Consider the following 19,785-nt stretch of genomic DNA (forward strand, 5'->3'; position numbering starts at 1 on the left):
CTCCAGAACACACAGATAGGTCAGGATATAGAAAACCCAGCCACGTCTCTGATTTGCTAGCCATCCAAAGAGACGTCAATTTAATCCTGGTGGGGCACGCAGAACTCCATGCCCAGAGTTCCCATCTGCAAGGCAGAATTCCACATCGACAACTGGAATTCCAGGCTCTTCACTTGTGAAGCTAATGTCAAGGACTGCATAGCCACCCATCAATCCTATACTGGGCCTGCCTCAGGAAAATATACCAAGATAAATGCACAAAAGTCTGTAATAAAGAGATTAGAGAAAGTACAAGCAAGGAAAAACAAAAAAACCCCCAAACCTAAGAAGTTGCCCTCAAAAGGAGGCGAGAAAAAAGGGCAAATTAAAAATTCCGACGTGCTCCCTTCTGCCTCCTTCCAATTGCATCTAGAAGACCATTTTTGCTGTCCACGTGCTCTGATCTACAATCCAGTATCCTGTAAAAATTATAGTTTAAAAGCTTGCTGAATGAATTATTAGTAAGGTCAAGAGACTATACTTCAAGCTGGAAACACAAAGTTTACTACAGTAGTACATTCAGTTTTTATCATCAGTGACTAAGTCATGACAACAGTATCTGGCTGCACTCACTCCACTCACACCGACCAAGCACCTCAGCTGCAGACGTGCTCTGCAATGCAAGGCCATCAATGGCAGACACATCATCTGACAAGCCAAATGTTAAATAGGTTAAAAAAAGTTCTAATTTTACAGAAATGCTCATTTTCCAAAAATAATATTCTCTTATCCTCTTCCTCCAACACTGAGGGACAAGTTAACTTGTCAATCCATATTCTTTCACTTTCTCAAAATGCCAGTTTCACAACCCAAATACTGATTTCAAGCAGGAAACCCTCTGCAAATTAAAAACAAAAATACAAAAATTATAATCTCTATATTTATATTGATTGGAATCCTCCAGCATTTGTGAAATCACTTTTAGAGATGAATTTTGGGACCCTCCACAACTTCTCCACACAAGCCACACTCCAGTTCAGTATTCCCCTTCATGAATACTTCTTTCTCACAGTCTCCTTTGCTGTTTATTAGTCCACAGCTCAAATTAAATAGAGAATAATTGGCTGGACAAGTGTTACTTTGGTGACCGGGGTGGCACATACTGCTCCTTGCCGATACGTCGAGGTGCTCCCTGAGGCGATGATCTGCGTCCAAATTGGCGCCTCTGTTCCCTGATTTTCCCAGCAGCTCCCCTGGGAGGCCCGTTGCCTCGGAACCCAGAATAATCCTTCATTCGACCTTCAACCTTGTCAGGAGCCTTCTCCGAAGCCTTCTCAGGTGTACCATTTTCTTCATTTTTGGCAGGGGGAACTATGTTGGCGCGATGTTCCCTAAGAGGCTGAACGGGAACTGGAGGAGGCTCCTTTGGGGGCTTCTGGCAAACTTCAGCGTAACTTAGCTTACGTGGCTCCTTTGGGACCAAGGGAGAAGAGCAAGGTTTACATACCAGAATAACCACGCTGTGCTCTTCCAGACTATTCCAGGCACAACAGCAAGAAGACACACAGTGAGCAATTACACCACAGCTGTGGCAAACTGCACAAGAGAGGGTCTCAGGTGCTACATCAGCACATCCAAGAGAAAGCTCCCCGTGTTCCCCACCCACTCCCTCCTCTGAGCCTTACCTGCATTAACAAAGCAGGAGCTGCACTTGCATTAGCAGAAGGTGAAGTGGTATTTGTCCTTGGCGGCTTTGCAGCACTGACGGGAGAGACAGACACCGGTGGGGAAGCGTGGCTTGTAACATCTTTCTGAGCAGACACTTCTTCTGGTTTGCTGTCTGGCTGAACTGTGCTGTTAAATCAAGAACAATTTAACATTAAAACCTACTAACACAGAAATTCATGCTTGAGAAACTATTTTCTTTCTTTGAAGTCACAACTGCGTTCTTTGCAGAACTGAATGGTACAGCCGCTACACCACGATTTGTTATTTCCATCTAGTGGCCTCTAGAGTCGCTGCCTACCGCAGACGGAGAAGATACAGCAAACATCATTGCCACCTTGCCGGACACCGGCTAGAGTCTTTGCTAGAACGTGCCAATTTTAATATTCTCGACCCACATACCTTAACACCAGAGCTTCAGTCTGACTTGGTGAGCTCACACTCGTCACAGGCTGTTGGACAGTGCTGTGCGTCTGTTCTTCCTGAGCAGGAGCTGGACAGCTGGGCAGCAAATCTTTGCTTTCCTGTACAGAAAGCATAAGTTGCAAAACATGGAAGTATCGCAGATGCGCTTTAATTGCTCCTCAATATGCCAGTTCAAGACATCTAGGAAGTGGGATATTTCCAAAGGCTGCTCAAGTCTAGGAATTTCACTTCTTTTCGAGCATTGCCTCTAAAGCAATCACCCTTTATATGGGCAAAACAAATAGCGGATAAAACAAGAAGTAAGGCTGTATCATCCAGATTATCAATGCTTAGTCCCACCAGCTCAAATAACAGACTCATCTGGAAACAGCCCTTGCCTACACTACACGCAAACCGTTCCTACTTCAACAGCCAACACTCCTCATTTGCCTGCTTCATTCCAAAACAACACCGAGCTACAACAGTGCAATTACAGAACCTTCAGTTAAACACCCACAAAAAGCCAAGGAAATCCAAGAACAGAAAGACAGAGAACGCACTATTATATTAACAAACATAGTATGATGTTTGGGCTTAAAGTATTCTAACGTGCAGCTCTAACATAAACGGATTCTTTAAGCAGGGGAGAAGGGAGGCACACTGTATGTGTACTACGGTGTGTGTGCCAGAGATGACAGTGGGTACCTTTTCTTTGCAGACTCCTTTAACGATATCGGACATCCTGCTCTCCAGCACAGGCTCTCCTGGTATTTTTGTTGTGCTGCCAGGCAAAGGTGGGAAATTTGATGCTAGTAAGTCAAACTTTGGTGTCTGAGTCTTTGTTTCTGTTGAAGGCTGAGGTCTCTAGAGAAGGAAAATGCCCGTTAACAGAGCCATAACACCTAGCATTAAAAGCATTGAGCAAGCGTCAGGGAATTTCCTGGAAACGCTGAAAACCCACAATATAATCTGAGAATTTAAGGACTATGCCATTCCTTCAATAAATGCGAAGCCAACACATTGCACTTTGTGCAACTCCTTGCAATAAGGGAAGCGGAACTTACTGAAACTCGGTCATCTTCTCGTCTTCTCCGACCTCTGAAAACATTCCTCCTTTAAAGGCAAAAAAAAAAAGTCAGTAAGTGCATTCATCCAGTTGAAGTGCGCACTCGTCTGCACAAAGGGGAGCCTGTGGCAGCCTACTGATGCTTCTCAAGATACAGTTCTGGGATGTCCTCCATCGTCAGGAGGGGTCAAAGCTCTTACACTCTTGGAACATAGCCAATACAGGAAACAACTTCTCTTTTCTCTCCCCGTGGAGGAGGGACCCTAGAGCACTGTATCTGAACAAGCACAGTGACAATTAGACTATGTTATTATAGAATACTATCCTATAATTTGTAATAATAAAACTTCTTCATCTGATTTCTCACAGATCTGTCTTGGTCACTTATTTTTAAGTGTCTAAACCCTGAAATAAGAGACAAAAGATAAAACCAGTTGATCTTACAATGTTTAGGAGCATCAAATTCCCCTACTGAGGATTTGCTTATTATTTACAGCAATACAAATACCAACTTTACTTCAGCAACTGTTTTAATTCTGGGGACAAACCAGGCAGTTATTTTGAAATAAAGACACCTCACTGTCTTATTGCAAGCTGTTCATCGGAATGACTAACAGCTCTACAGTCAAGCAGGAAGTATTCGTGCTACCAGTTAAGTATTTATCACGCCTGGCTTATTTAAATGTCACTTTTCTCCTGGTCAGTCTTTACAGAAATACGTATTGTGCCAATGGTTGATGATCCTTGGCTCACGCAAGTCGTTTGAACATCCAACATCATGTCCCAACTGCACTGTTGTATTACAGCACACATAGTTCTTTACCTGCCCCTGCCAATGCCATAATCGCCATTCTGCTCCATCTGTGCGGTAGGAGAATCCTTCTGGGAATAACCTTGGTCTTGGTGCCCAGTTAACGTACTGTTATGTCGCTCCATAACAAAATTCCTTGAGTTGGTTCTGTTCAGTGGTCCGTCCCCCACTGGCATGGTATTGACGGCAGCTGGACCCTCCACAGCATGTTCGGAGCTGTTAGATGATCGGAAGTGCGGCTTCACGCTGCAGGACACGGAGCAGCAGATGTGTAACCCAGAGTTTAAAGAACAAGACACAAAACTACTACCAACTACAGTTAATTCATAGCTGACAAGAAAGGAGGAGGTCAGTAAGTACTGGAACTCCATCAGAGAAGTTGTTTCCTATGTATGTTTGTCAAGAACAAAGAAATTGTTCTTCCTTACCTCCATCTATTTCTTTTGTTACAGTTTTCTTGCAACCCGCTCTCCTGTCAAGTGTTGCCATATGAAGAATACATCATGATCACTGCCCAACAAATAATGAAGAGTGGAAAAAAACACTAAAAAACTCCCAACTAACAAAAAACCCCTCCAAAACCTAGAGGTGTTAGAAGAGCCAGAAGAACCCAAACAGGGATCCTTCATTTGTCTGCACCTGCAGCGTGGGCAAGGGGTATTGGAAAGTGTTCTGGCCACAAGCAAAAAAAAAAAAAAGAACTGAAACAAGAAGCCAGGAGTAGATGACGACTAAATAGGCTGAAGAGAACAGGGGAGATAAGGCTAAGGGAGCTGATAGCCCACCTCCCCAGGAGTTTGAAAAGCCAGGATCTTAGTCTCACTGTTCCTGTTACCAAACACTCACAACACTGACTTTGCAGTTTACAATACCCCAGACATTTTACCCAGTTATTGATTATTTAGCTTTAAAGCTCTATTTCCTTTGAACACAGATGCAGCTGTGCATGCTCAGTCTTTCTGCAAGTTAAGGCTCAGGGTCTTCAATGCAGTATTACCCAGAAAAACTCTGACCTACCATAACATGGAACAGTTTTCTGGAGCAGCATTCAGGTGCCTTAGACTATTTTCCACTTCTGCACCTCGCTGTCTTTTCCACGCAGCACCAACCGTTTTTGGCAAGCAAGGCAAGGACCTTAAACTCTATTATTTCTCCTCTGGTCAACCCTGCATATCTCATAATTTAAGGACAGAAGGAGGATTTCACACGCTTATTGTTTTTAAACAATCTCATTATAACATTCCATGCTGTCAGAAGAAATTCTCCCGCTGCCAGCCAAAGTACAATTCCTGTCTGAGAAGAGCAGTTGACTTGACTACGTGATCTCTTACAGAGTAATCAAGGATCAGTCTGCAGCCTGAAAAAGGGTCCTTTCTTTCAACAGATCATAAATCATGCCGCTTTTGGTTTCTCTAAGCTAAGCGAAAATTGAAAGGCTTGTTGTGGATGCCACAGACCCTAAACTGCCTAACAAAGAGGTAGTTTCCTTCCACCTTCCACCAATAAACTTGTTCCCTCCCACTTGGCCAGAGAATTTAAGTTGGGAGGAAAAGAAAGCGAAATAGGAGAATTCAACAAATGACAAATTATCATTTGTTAGCACTAAATCAGACCAGCAGTAAGTGATGTGGCTGTAGCAGCAGCAGATTCCTCCCTCCGCTCGGCTGTTGACCTGTGGCATTTTAAAAATCAACTCCACCACTATCTGACAGACTTCTCCACAGCCTTGCAATTAACAGCTGCAAGTTTTGCAGCATTCATACGTAACCAGAAAGCAGTCACCTTTTAATAGCCCAATTTTGAGTGGCCAAATTAATCTGCTTTACCAAAGATATTTAAAGTTACTTTTCAGATGGCTGGATAGAAAAATATCAATTTAACCAATATTAGCACTGAGGATTCTCTGTTACAAAGACTCAATCTTCCTTTCCCACAAGGACGTTACAACAAATCAGGGGCAAATAAATATGACAGCCTTAAGCAAATGTTTAGCTACAGAGAAAAATCCAATACTTAACTGCCTGTATGACTAAACAAATCAAGTTTAATGAGCCAGGACAGAAACCAAAGAGCAGCAGCTGGATGAACGTCTCCAAACGAGCTCTGCTGCAGTTCAAGAGAAGATATGTTGAACAAAGATTAATTCATACTTCACAGTTTCAAGAAGCATTAAGAACTAGTTTTAAGGCCCCAACAAGTTTTCCATTAGCAAAGACCATGGGGAGGAAGAGGAGGTAAGCTAACTACATTTTCCATTTTAGGAATGAATTGAAAAAAAAAGGAAGGATTCTGAAGTCATTACTCAGCCCTCAGATCTCATAATCTTACCCGTCATTGAGAAGGCCACAATCTTGTCTGGGCAGAAGAGCAAAGCAGAAAAGACAAGGAAAGATAAGGAAGGGAAAAAAAGCAGAGAGAAGGAGAGATGATGTGAGAAAGCAAAAAGAAGGAAAAGCATGAGGTGCAAGCTGCCCAGACAGTCGACTGTTGGACCTGTTCTCTCTTAGCGCGATACTTGATCATCACTGGGCCAAACCTTCGAGGCTGTGCCTCACTGTCACCTTAGCAGTCTCCTGTTTGCAAAGGAAAAGCATAACTAATGTCTGCTGCTGCAATATGAAAGTTTATTACCATAAAACCAGAGCTCTGTAGTAGCACAAAGGCTGAGGGAGACCGGCAGGAAAGCTAAGACAACCTAGACAGACCAGCAGAACCTGTACACACTTGACCCTAAATCTATAACTTCACAGTGACTGAAGTTTTACAAATGAAAGTCTTAACATAACCAGAAGAGATTTAAAAGCTTAAGAATTATACAGATGTGATCTATAAGGCAGCAGCGAACATGTGGGCATTTCAAGATGTTAGTATTTGGGTATGCACAATTCTTGTACTATTTCAGCATCCATACACATAAGAGCTTTACAGGCTTTAAGTTTGGACACAATTTAAGGCAAAAAACCCCATACCTTTTTATAAAGGCCTCAGTTGGGAGCCGAGCAGCTGTAACTGAATCAGCTGCCTCATCTTCCAAGCAGAGTCATACTACCAGTTTCCCAGTCTGTATTAAGACTCTGCTGAGTCACTGCAGACCAAATTCTGAAGTTCACCTTCTGCCAACAGCCACAAACCTTAACTGCATCACAAAACCACTTATGCTACTGGCAGTTGTCAACCGATTTCTCAAACAACATAAAAAGCAAATCCCATGCTACCAGCCCGCATGCTGAATACAGCGAAAGAACTTGCAAATAAAACAATTTCCACCCACACAAACAGATTACTACTCCATTGTATTTATAGAGTACATTTGTTCCAGCAAATACAAAGCTGTTTCCTCCTCCCCAGTGTTCATATCTGAGCTGAGTCCTTACAGTTATCAGGAAAGATGGGGATAAAGCAAATAAATTACAGTAACAGACTCAGCATCAAGCAGTTTCAGCATACAGCAGTCAGGGCATGCAACTCTCAGCTGCATAAACTGAATGGCTCTCTGCAAGACTAATCACACAACAGGAAAAGCTTACGTTTGTGCTGCAGGAGTTTATAATCTGCGTATAACAAACATAATTACAAGTATTACCTTAGGAGGAAGTTAGTTATTTGTCTGCAGAAATTCCTCTGAGGCTTTTAAAGGAGTTACCTTTGCTCTCTCCAGCACATATGTCCACTATTTTAGGATCTTGAGCTGCCACCGTGATTTTATTTTATAAATCATGTTGGAAAACATCATGCATATTTGATAAACAAAAGTAAGTAACCTAGTCCCATCAGAAGGCACTGCATTTTACAAGTGCAAGAAACACTTCAGGATCTAAATACTGTAAGTTCTCAGAGAGCAAACAACTGACAGAGCTATCTTACCGATTTCTATGGAATGGGCGACCTATACTCAAAGAAGCAGCATTTGTTTTATATGATCCTGGTGTATTAAAGCCATTCACAAATCCACCGTTAGGAAAGGGGGCCTGCAACAGACAGAACAGTCTCAATGGCTGAACTAAAAAGAAAAACGTTTGCAGTTTTATGAGATCAGCTTCAGCAGTTATTCATCTAGTCTGTTTGTACTTTCACACTGGGCTACCATATCTCGTATGTTGTAAACATACTACTAACATGAAAACCCCATCAGGTTAACGGTCTGCACATCTACTTTAGCATCAGAGTCATCCTGTTCCTGGAAGAGGTACAAAGTGATAGCTACTGGATAACGGAATTTTGGGCCAAAATTTCTTGAAACAAATGGCAGCCAATGGTGAGACACGCAGCCTCTCTGACAGTTCTGCTTTGTCAGGTCCGTGACACAACATGAAGTATCATAAAGCAGAGGGATCTGACTAGAAAACCTGTGCATTCTACAGCTGAAGAGCCCACTAACCCTATTGATTTGTTAACCACATCATTCCTGATGTTTTGGGCTAGCTCCTCTCATTTCATCAGCTGCTACTTACCAGCGGTGTTTCAAAGTAAGGTGCAGGATTTGGAGACCATGTCTGAGGCACGATGCTGTAAATCGAGTACTGCTGAGGACTATATACAGGCTGCATAAACAGTGGTGAGGCAAACTGTGCTTGTGTTTGAACCAGCTGAGTATAGACACTGGAATCCACTACGCGGTACCCATTCTTAGCAAAAAATGTGTTGATGGCTTTTATCCTTGCCTGCAAGATACCAAATCACGTCACATACATTAGTCGGGAGAAAAGGAGAAGCAAAACATGAAATCTTTCCTGCCTACTGAAACAGAAGGGATGTGAAGAGGAAGTAGGTTGATTATTGCTTATAAATAAAAACTCTGATAAAAATCAATACAGATTACATTCTTACAGCGTGCTAAAGGGAAGGACACACACGCTGCTTTAGCTAGAGAATCTGTCCAGTTCAAGACAAGCACCGCTTTCTATAGCACTAACTGTCCAGACTACAATTTTGACGGTTCCTCTCACACTACAAACAGTTTGCTTCAGCCTTATTTGTAAAGCAGCTAACTCCATCTAGAGACTCACGATGGCAAGAGTCCCTCTCCCAAGTTCTGCAGACCCAGATTCTGGGGAAAGTGGAGAACGGAAGATGAAACAGGAATGTGTTCCGCACCTCATGGGAAGCGGCACTGTGAATAACCAGCAGCCACTGAACTGTAATTTTTCAAAACTACCCACGACCTCATTCAACTGCCTACAGAGCAAGTGTTACAAACTATCTCACTGCTAATTCCTTAGTTCCCCCCGCCCCATCAATGCACACTAGGATCCAAATAGAAACAATATATAATTCAATTCAAACAGAAGCCTTATATAAAGCAGCCTCACCATTACTGGCTTGCCCTGAAAGGTTTTCACTTCTTCCCTTAGGTATTTAAACGCCTGCAGATACAAAAAAAGATTAACATTAGAATATCTTGATAAAATTGTACTTCTCAAAGGCTATTACACGATTTAACACAAATGTGTAGCAATGTGCTTCCCTGTTGGCCCAGCTAAATTCATCAACACTTCAAATTCAGGATACTAGACGCCAGTTATGGCCAGAGAACACTGAGGCAGGAGGCAGACAAGGGAATTATAACCCCACCATCTCTCAACTTTTTTCTCTATTAACTAGAATTTGCCAATAACATCTTAAAATAAAAAAAGGGGAATCAGTAAATAAACATTTATGTTAGCTACAGGAAGTATGCGTGAAATTCTCCTGAGTAGGGGAAGTATTAATAACAAAATTGCGATATGATTAACAGTTGAAGGCAGCCTTACCTGTTGTGCATCTGTATCTGACTGGAATGTAACGTACCAGTTGTTGTTGTGAGCAAACTCACAGCTTATCACTTTGGGGCAGTTTTCATTTTTAAACAGAGCCTTAACCTCCTAGGGGAGAGAAGAATTCAGGCAGTTAAGGGGACCTAGCTCTAAGTTGTAAATTGAACACTAAACCAACAAAAGTTTACACTCCAGCTCCTCAGCTGCAATTTCCCCTTGACCAGGGATGTTCTTTTATTCCCTTGATAGGTCTGCCAGACAACAAATTGTCCTCTACCTGTTTCTGAACCCAAGAATACTTGGGTATTAGTCCAGCCTACTGAGCTCACCAAATAAAAAGCAGCAGGCCCATTTGGTAAGAAAACCAAGATCAGTGTAGAACTGGTGACATTTCTATACGAAAGAGGCAGCAAAAACGTGGCTTTAGATCAGGAGAGTCATCTAGACAAGAATGATTCTAACAAGTATTTCTAAACCAAGGCAACCTGACAGCTTTGCAATAATCAGATTTTAAAGAAAGGGCAAAGCAGCTGTTCAGTGTTTGCATTAAAAGAACTAATTAAAAACACTAGTAGACAAACAGCCTGTGTTACAACTTAAAAAAAAACCCACAAAACTAAATCATTCTATTAGCCAAATATCAGTAGGAATTTTATTATCCCCCCTTCCCTGAACATAATGAGCTCAGCTCACACTGGGTCACAATGAACGAGAAATGTTTAGTAACGTTTCTTGCTGCCAAAACAACCGTCTGATTTGAAGTAAAGTTACTGCTGTGACAAAAATTCAGCCTGAATTCCAAGCTATGGCCTGGACTGATTTTATTTTTGGATCTGAAAAGCAATGAGTTCAAACTTCCTTCCAGAAAAGCCTAGCTAGCTCAATTTTTGGTGGGAAAAAAAGTTTACTTAAGAGCACTTTAATATACTAGTAAATAATGGGAAAGGACAACAATGACAACAAGTTTTTGCTTCGGCTTTTTTGACAATACATCCAGGCAGAAAAAATTACTTATGCAGTTTACAAGAAAAATATCTGTGTTTAATCAAATTAAGTACCAGCTGACCTTTTAAGCAACACTTCCTGCTGCTGTTTGAAGCACTGTTGAAGATACCTCCAAAAACATCAACAGGCTTTTACTGCTTGCTTTCCTATTTCTTTACCTCTATAGGTGTTGTTTCAGGAATCTCACGGAGAATGATAATACATCGTTTGTGGTTTGGTCTTACTTTCTCCCCTCTCTCATCCACTTGTACCATAGGAGAAGCTAAAATTAAAATAGAAAAGTTAGCTTAAAATTGGACATTGTGCACTGCAAAACATCTCAGCAGTAATAGACTCCATTATCGAACTTGTAACAAAGAGCTGCGACGGACTGCTTAAGAAATCAGATTTCTTGAAGTCAGGGTAAAGGACTGTTTTACCAGCTATAGTCTGTTAGATCTTCAGTACATTTTAGCTGTTGTTCTGATGTTGCCTCCATCTACAGCTCAGATATCTAAAAAATTCAGTCCCAAATTCTATTCACTCCCAGCTCAAATTCAAGCAAGAGGATATATGAAAACATTCCTAGAGGGAGTCCTAACAGGAAAAGCTCAAATAAGACTAGGGAAATCAAGTCAGAATAAAGAGACTTCAAATGTTCACTTACAACTGCTTCCGTAACAAGCCATGCGCAGCATCAGCACAGGACAGTATGTCAGAAGAATTCTAGCTAACGTTTTCTAATAAGCTTTTTCTAGTTTTATCATTTCTAGTAAACTTTGGCACTGAATCAGAAGACTAGGTTTACTCCCAGAATAAGACTTTCACTGCTAGCAGTATCTCAGAGCAGCCTCTTACAGGGGCAGATTCAGGCAGTTTATTATAAAGCATAACTAGAATTCAGGAGTCTGGAACAGCCACTTATTCAAACACCTCTGCAGAACAAGGTTGCCATCACCATTTACCAGAACAATGTGCCATAAACAGTTAAGAGACGAATACATTTCTCTAAAGCAAGGAAGGATTCTTTGTTCTACTAATACAGACACCAAACACCCAGACTTACATCGCAAAACTTCAAGAATAAGGTCCATATCAGTTGTCAGCTTCTTAATACCTTCCATGTTGGCAATTGTCCATATCGGAACAAACTGATCACTATCCATTTGAGACATCAAGTAGAGATCCTTTGAAAGATTCTCACTAAAAAGACATAAGTTCACTATTTTATAAAAATTCTGAACTTTACTTACAGAAGCCTCAAAATAACAGGATGACTGCAGGCTGAAATATTCACCAATACCATTCACAGCTAACTCTAACCAAAATGTACTCAGATTCTCTCTCCTGGAAAAAAATCCTAGCAGCTCAACACAAAGCAGAGTAAGATAATTAGAAAACTTAATGAAAGTTACAGTGCTCTGCATGTTAATCTGCAAAAAGGATCTTGCCAAAGAGACCTCTTCTGGTAATACATAGGTAAATTATCTCAACATCTTACAACTGTGAAGCGCAGAAGTTATACTCAATTCTCACTACAGGATATGGATGCATGGACACGACTGAAACTGCTGAAAGGTACCACAGGGTTTCTATAGCATTTTAGCAGATCTTGCTTCCTGTCACAACCAACTCTCTTACTCACAGTTAACATTTTTATGAAGATGATAGCACACATCAAGTCAAAAAAGGGAAAAACTTGCCAATGATTTTAATAAAGGGTTTATACAAAGTTGAGTTAATTGTACTGTACCGTGAGAAGCAGAATTCAAGTTGTTTTTTCAAACATTCCCTAATGTCTTCTGTGGACACAGTGGAGCTGCCTTCACCTGAAAGTTACCACATCTACCATCAGATCTCAGTTTCACGGTAAGAATACAACGCAGAAACACGTTTCATTGTACAATAAAAGAATGAATCCTTATGGGTAAGACCAAGAGGAAGAGGTCATCTGAGACACGCTTCAAGACCACCATAGGACCCATTCTCAAAATGACTTAAATCCCACAGATGTCACCTACTTGACCAAGTGCTATGGCTGGCGTGGATCTTCTGGAATACACATGGAACATTTCAAAGTTCCTTTTCAGTCACATCATAACTGCAGCAGGCTTCAGAGGATTACAGGTTCTGACAGTGGTATTCTAACTTGAAGACTCACCGGACACTTCATAGATTTGGTATCCAAGATCTTCTGTTGCTAGGACAATTCCATTTGCAGATGCTTCATCAACTCCTGTGCCATTTCTTGTGGCTTCACAAGACGGGGAATACATCACTTCATATTGCTTGCAGCTATCCTCTGAAATCTCTATGTTACCTGGCAAAAGAACACATCATCAACACAAAACCTACTATAAGCTTCAGAATATTTTCCATTTGAAAAATTTTGGCTACCGACATTAGAACAAATACTCAAGAACGCTGTACCTGAAAGTGTCTAGACTTAGTCTATGTTTCTTAGACTTTCAGCATCTATTTTGTATTGGATAGCACTTTCTACCTCTCCAATTTCAGAAATATCTTGTAGTTCGCACTAGGGTCTCAGGGATAAGTAGAGAATAGGATTGTGAAATTGTGAGATCTCCAAAATTTGCAGAGGATCTAAAAAAAACAGGACTTCCACATGAAATTTAAAATATTTAAACGAGGTTCCTAAAAACAAAGCACTAAAATAGCCTGCATCACTTCAAGGCATTACATGATTCTTATTTATGTAAAGGACTCAGGAGTATGTAGTGATTGTTATAAAACACAGTGGAATGACATTGAAGCTGGCCAATCTCTTGCTCAGGACACCTGAGCTCAGTCTTTAGCACAGCTGCTTGCGACAGAAACAAGCACAGTTTGAGTTTAATCCAACAACCAGGCAAAGGATATTGTTCAAAAAAATTCAACTGCTCTGCTGCATCTTTTCCACACTAACAATGAAACCACTAAAAACATACTTCAAGAAGAGATACTATTCAACTGCTTATGTTAGAAATTGCTTAAAAGCAAGAACACCGAATTGGGAAAAAATGCCTTTAATTTTCCAGCAGCATAACACTGCCATGATTGCTCCATTTTGTTAGGAGCAGACAAATGACTTTGTCAGCCAATGCACAAACTCGGTACTCTCTCTTCGCTTTTGCTGACTTACCAGAAACTTTTGACAGGGCCACACAAACTGAATCCTCCCTTCTTTATCCCTAACTTTTCCTAAACCTTTTTCCAGGGAATCTCCTGCTTAACAGGCCTCTGCCGTATTTTGAGTAACCTCAGCTATACAATTGGCTTCACATCAAGACTAAGACAAGTTAGAAGAGTTAAACCATTTGAACATTTAGTTCTGGACGACAGGACTGCCTATGTGGCAAGGACGGAAAACGGGGACTGAAATGGAATACAGACTAACCTGAAAGGAGCTAACCATAGATGCTCTGCAGTTTCTACTCCAGTACAAACACTATTGTCTAGCAGTTCTCAGCAGCAGTGATCTTAGTGATCTACCAGGATCATAGGTAGCCCTCAGATCTTATCTTCCTGTTCACAGGGTCAAGTGCAGCAATGGTGAATGAATCCATTTCTACACGTTTAGCACCTTGTTTCCCTCTTAGCGCGTTACTCGGTCATCACTGGGCCCCTTGCATCCTGTTACCTGCTGAAGTATTCTGTCCTAGTGCAGCTCTGGACACTTTCTTGAATCTCTAAACCAAAGCTCACTGGTCAGACCCGTCATCTCTATAAACCATCTACTGCTTTCTCACGTTTATTTCATACTTGTTGCTACATCAGCACTAACAACCTCAAGCACAAGAGCAAGAGGTTGCTTCTCACTGCTGAACTCTTACAAAGAACCCTCAGCGTGACCCAGCAAGGGACATATCACAGCTAGTGTGGGCCCACGACATCTCACCCTCAGCATGAGTCCCTTGTGCAGCTGCTGTTTCTTGCCACGAGTGCTCTGCGCCATTTGTTGGTGGCACGGCCTCACCACTCCCTTGGGGTACTTCTTGCCACACTTTGGCGTTAGGGTTTAAGCCAGCACCTTTTGATGTTACCTGCTGAAGAGGCCAAAACACTTTTGTTAGGAAGAAGAGTCCAAACACACTTTAGAAGTCAAGCCAGACAATACAGGCAAATTTAGTGATTTTCTATGGAGTTCCACATCTCAAGTGTCTAACCAGCTATCAAGCACCTATGTGATTTTTCATTAATCAAAACAGGAAAATCCTTGGTATTTTCCAAGTATTTCATTTCTACCTCCATTAGAAGTGTTGCCTTCAACCTCTCTTTATTGACATCCGACAACATCAGCAGAGGAAGCGGCTAGCCGTCAAGGACTCTGGTAACCCATAAGCTTTTAAAGACTTGACTGTCATAATGCTCCAGTCCCCTTTCACCAGAAAGGGAAATTTTCCCTCTTCCAGACCCCTTCCTAGAAAGGAAGTTAAAAAAACATATGTCAAGGTGAAGAAGCTAATGACTGACTGAATTAGTGACATGTATACTAACCAAGCATCACCTATGCTATGCCAAGATTCCTCATGAACTTACTTGACTACTACATGATTCCCTCATGACTTTATCTACATCTTATACACATCAATATATACTGGTAATTTCCTAAAACTCGTAACCAGGGAGATTATCTTGGCACTTCAAAAACTTTAAACATACACAACATCGCAGCCTGCTGTGAGGGGGGAACAAGATCGTCTCACTTTGAGACTGGGCAACAAGGACCATAATTAGAATAAGATCATAAACAATGAGACAAAGAGAAACTGCTGGATTCCAATCTGGAACCTAACACAGATCAACACTTATACCTACAGCAAAAGATGGCACCCTCCAAGGTCCCTGTCTGAGAGCTGCTCAAGGGCATTTGGGTAAGGAGTCCAATAATCCAGCACCAGCACAGAGGATAAGCATTGTACTGGCTTTCGCTCTACCATGATAAAACTAACTCCTTCCATATAGACAAGAGAACTATGCTTTTGCAAAAAAATCTCCTCCCAAGAATTCCTAACACCCTGCAAGCAACTAATACAATTTCCCCCAAACAGGTTCCTTCAGACATTGAATGGTAGTCCACTTCACTCACGCCATTTGTTTGAATTTAAAAGGTGAAAGTCATTAATCCTAGCTCCTATCTCGCAAATTTACAGATCAGGAAGTTTGATATTTCAGAGGCCAGCCTCCTGGATTCTGAAATTAAGGAGTGGCTTACTACCAGGCCTCAAACATAAAGCAAAAGGATAAGGAAGCAGTTGCAACAGCTTTAGAGATAATTCCTCTGCCAAGGTCACACCTACTTCCAAAGCTATTTGCCACAAGGACAAGCCCAAATTCAGTAACAAAAACCCTCCAAACGCTAGAGAGGTTCAAGACAATCACGAGAGAAGGCACAACAAAGACCACAATTTTCGCAAGGCCCGCTTTGAGATTCAAAATCCCCCACGCGCAACTGATTTAATCCACGCAGCAATGGAGTTTTCCTCCTTTCATTAATCTTAGCAGAAGAATATAGCTGGAAACAGAAAGAAGAACTAGAGACAGTTCAGTGTGAACGGACAGATATATGTTTCCTTCCTTAGTTTTCAGGGTAGTTGCTCTCCAACAAAACAACCTTAGAAGAAAAAAACGGTAACCTGTTGCACCCACGTACTCTCGCTGTCAATGCAGTTCAGCGAGTTCAAAAGTTAACTCTGCTCGACTGCTGGTCACTCCCGTGATGCAGCGTACCTGTCAGCGTGGGCACCTGCTCAAGAGCTGAAAACCCACAGGTCCCATTTCCTTGAATTTACTTTTCATCAAAGTAAAAAAGGGAAGATGCATCCAGGAGATGATTCATTATTTTATAAAAATAAACACTGCCTCACTACCTTACGTCTTTGAGGTTAGCATTTAGCTCAAGTTGAAAGTCATTTTAAGGAATAAGTACGATAAAGTGAAACCGAAACACTTTAGGGAGATTACTACATTTCTGGAAGTGATCAGAAATAAAAAGCAACTCTGAGTATGGTAGATGATGTTACTCACTTTAACAAATGCCAAGAAACACACGTGGTAACACGGAAGTTCAGAAATCACAGGTCCAAGTGAAAAGTGCTAAGAAACTAAATAGATTCAGGCTGATAAAGTCATGAATGGACCTATTAATACAATGGCCGAAATATACATCCGAAACAGAGCGTGGGCTACTTCCTTTTTCTTCTAGAAGCACTTAATGACATGTAATGCAATTCTGCAAGACCCAGCCCTGATGTCATGCATCTTAATAGCAAGACACCACGGACTCCAAGAGGATAAAAAGTCCCTGATTTACATAAGCTTTTTGAAAATGCAGTCTGCCATGCCCCAGGAGCAGTGCCACTCCATTCTGGCAGCGGCTCTTCTGAAGAGAAGGCTAAAATATCAATTCTTGCTTATTTGACTGAGACTAACAAATACCGAGCCCATTTGATTGGCTGCAGAACAATCCTCCCAGCTGCTATCAGGAACTTTCATGACGAGGTTAAAGCTTTACAGAGTTACAAAGGTTAGGAACACTCGCTGGTATCCACGAGCTGACAAAGCTGTCCTCCTCAGCAGAGTTTCCCTCTAGTTCACATCACTTTTGGCAAATGTGGATCAAAGATCCTCCTCCAGAAACTCCTCAAAATTGACTACCGAAGCACCTATCTCATTTTGAAAGCATAGCAAAGAATATTTTTCTTATTGTAACAGTCTAAATTACATTTAACAGATTCAATTAAGCCAACCCATATGAAAATACTCAGTTTCTTTTAAAGCATTCTGTTTTCAAATTTATTTACATTATCCTGCAACCAAAATCTTAACACGGAGCTTGTGACAGATTTCCCAGAGCAGACTGACTCCCTAAAAGGGAATCTAAGTGAAAAATCTAAAAAAGAAAAAACTTGTGAGGTGAGAATCTAAACATTTTCCAGAAGTGGAAATGTAAGCAGAGGGGAAAAAAAAAAAAAATGAAGGTCAGCAAACCTACGCGAGGTTGGCAAAGCGAAGCCTTGTGCTGGCTGGGGGACATGACAGGTAGGGAAACACACATCTGCAGTGGACTCAGACACATGCCAGTGCAGTTACCTGTCACCTTCTCAAAACTCATCCAGGCTGTGAAGCAAACCAAAAAAAGAGGGAAAGCTGGTGTCAAACCAAAAGCAACATGCAGAACTCCTTTGGAGTTGACTGCAGGATATCACGTAACAACAGTTCAGTACTCTGAACATCACAGGTAATTCTTGAAACACACATTAATTTTAATGGTTACAAGAGAGCTACTTCTACTGAACGCATCGTGTTTTTTTCATTAGCCAGTACAAGCACCCCATAACTAGGGGTGCCTCCTTTATCCCTCGGTAAAGCAAACACACAGCTGTGTATGAAGATGGTACCACCCTCACCTGTTAATGGTGTCCATCACTTCTGTGTGAACAAGGACAATTCAGGGGGTTTGTCACCTAGAGGGAAGCAGGAAGCCTCACCTGCCAGAAAAGAGGGCCAGCAATACTCAGTGCTTCACACAGTCCTGGTTTTCTAGCTAGGAAACATCGCTGGCAACAATTAGGGCAGCATTTCACCCACCTGAAATGCAGAAATTTCAATTTTCCCAATAAATTACTAATACATTAAATTAGGAACATGTACTCAACTGACCAAAACCCAACATAGGCACAGCAAGCCATTATCAATTACATTTTTCACAATGCATTTAATAATATTCCCAATGTACCTTACTTATTGATTGTTAACAGCATGCTGGTCCTAGCTGCAAGTGAAAAAAAAGACCTACACCAAACATTAATGCATGAAAAATAGCATGAGCCTTACACCATTCCCTCACTGCAGCAAGTTTTTCGAGCTAAAAGATATTAATGAAAAACAGAATTCCACCTGTGAAGGAATCAATTCACAATCACCACACACACATTTCAGTTAAGTCCAAAATATAATGCTGACAGCTCAAGCAAGTCAGCTAATGCTCCAGAAAGCTTCAGGACTTCTAACACAATCCTGTTCCCTACCTTATTTTTCAGGAAATCCCAAAGATCCCAAGATAAAAGCTGCTGTCCGCTTCTAAGTATCCAACTACAGTCTTTCAGAACACCTGGTTAAGAGCTCAAGTTCCCTGTCCTGGCAATGAAAACACACCTTCAGAAAGTCCGGATTGTCCTCAGAAACTCAAAATTAAACATTATTGATGCTACCTGAACGAAGATCACAGAACCTAACTCACATCACTGTCAGCAGAAAAGAAAGAAGGAGATCAAACAAAATAACCAAAGTCAAGTTTGTGCTTCAGAAGGATTCACTAAATACCCAGACCTGCACTGCCTGGCTGATCTGCTTCAGCTCCCTTTGAGCAGCCCGAGCCCCAGGGCTCCATGTCACCCAATCGCTCCATGTCACCACTGCAGGTTCCAGAACCTGCCTCACACACCCGCTGCCTCCCTCTCTCGGGCTCAGCTCCTCTCTGCCACGCTCAGCCTTGGATGAGGTTGGTTGCTCGCAGCTCCAGGCTGCAGTCGTTGGGCTGCAGCTCCAATTAGCTCGAACAGTTCCTCTTCAAGTTAAATACCGTAAAACCAAATCCTTAGGACTTGTCATTCTGTGTTTGTGACACCTTCCTTTCCTTTCAGTGCAAGTCAAGCAACATTCAGTTCAGAACTGAGGCAATTAGTTTAAGAGAAGGTGTTTCCCAATCCTTTTTATTTAGAGGTTCTTAACAACGGAATATATGCTGGTATTCGTGTAAAAGACCACTCCCACCACACTTGAACACGAGTAGCAATCTACTGGTTTCCCTCAGTTACTTCTTAATTAACCCAGCCGCTGTTTGCTTCGTACGTTTTTTGGACAAAACTTACTGCAAAGTTTAAAGAAGCAGCGCAGTTGCCTGGGTTTATCCAGCAAATGCTGAACCTGCTTCACAGAACCCCGTGAAACACTGTGAATAGGTGAAGGGCGGGCAGGGGCTGCAGACCCAGCGGCTGCACACCCGGGCCAACACGCTGCCCATCGCCCCTCCTGCCGCCCGAAGCGTCCGTGTGGCACAC

General features: G+C 41.8%; 1 protein-coding gene across 1 annotated transcript; it reads right to left on the reverse strand.

Moving 5' to 3' along the window:
• Window positions 1–313: 313 nt before the first annotated feature.
• On the reverse strand, window positions 314–14,771 carry LARP4 (La ribonucleoprotein domain family, member 4). Its single transcript, XM_009695827.1, has 15 exons — window positions 14,622–14,771; window positions 12,885–13,043; window positions 12,477–12,552; window positions 11,790–11,926; window positions 10,903–11,006; window positions 9,737–9,847; window positions 9,296–9,349; window positions 8,438–8,647; window positions 7,851–7,954; window positions 3,999–4,232; window positions 3,174–3,222; window positions 2,815–2,973; window positions 2,107–2,228; window positions 1,665–1,833; window positions 314–1,450 (listed from the first exon to the last, which is right to left on the reverse strand). Exons 2-15 carry the CDS (start codon window positions 12,997–12,999, stop codon window positions 1,115–1,117), a joined length of 1,980 nt encoding a protein of 659 aa, XP_009694129.1. The 5' UTR covers window positions 13,000–13,043; window positions 14,622–14,771; the 3' UTR covers window positions 314–1,114.
• Window positions 14,772–19,785: the final 5,014 nt, after the last annotated feature.

This window comes from Cariama cristata, unplaced genomic scaffold (genome assembly GCF_000690535.1).
Source record: "Cariama cristata isolate BGI_N322 unplaced genomic scaffold, ASM69053v1 scaffold36852, whole genome shotgun sequence".
Lineage (NCBI taxonomy): Eukaryota > Metazoa > Chordata > Aves > Cariamiformes > Cariamidae > Cariama > Cariama cristata.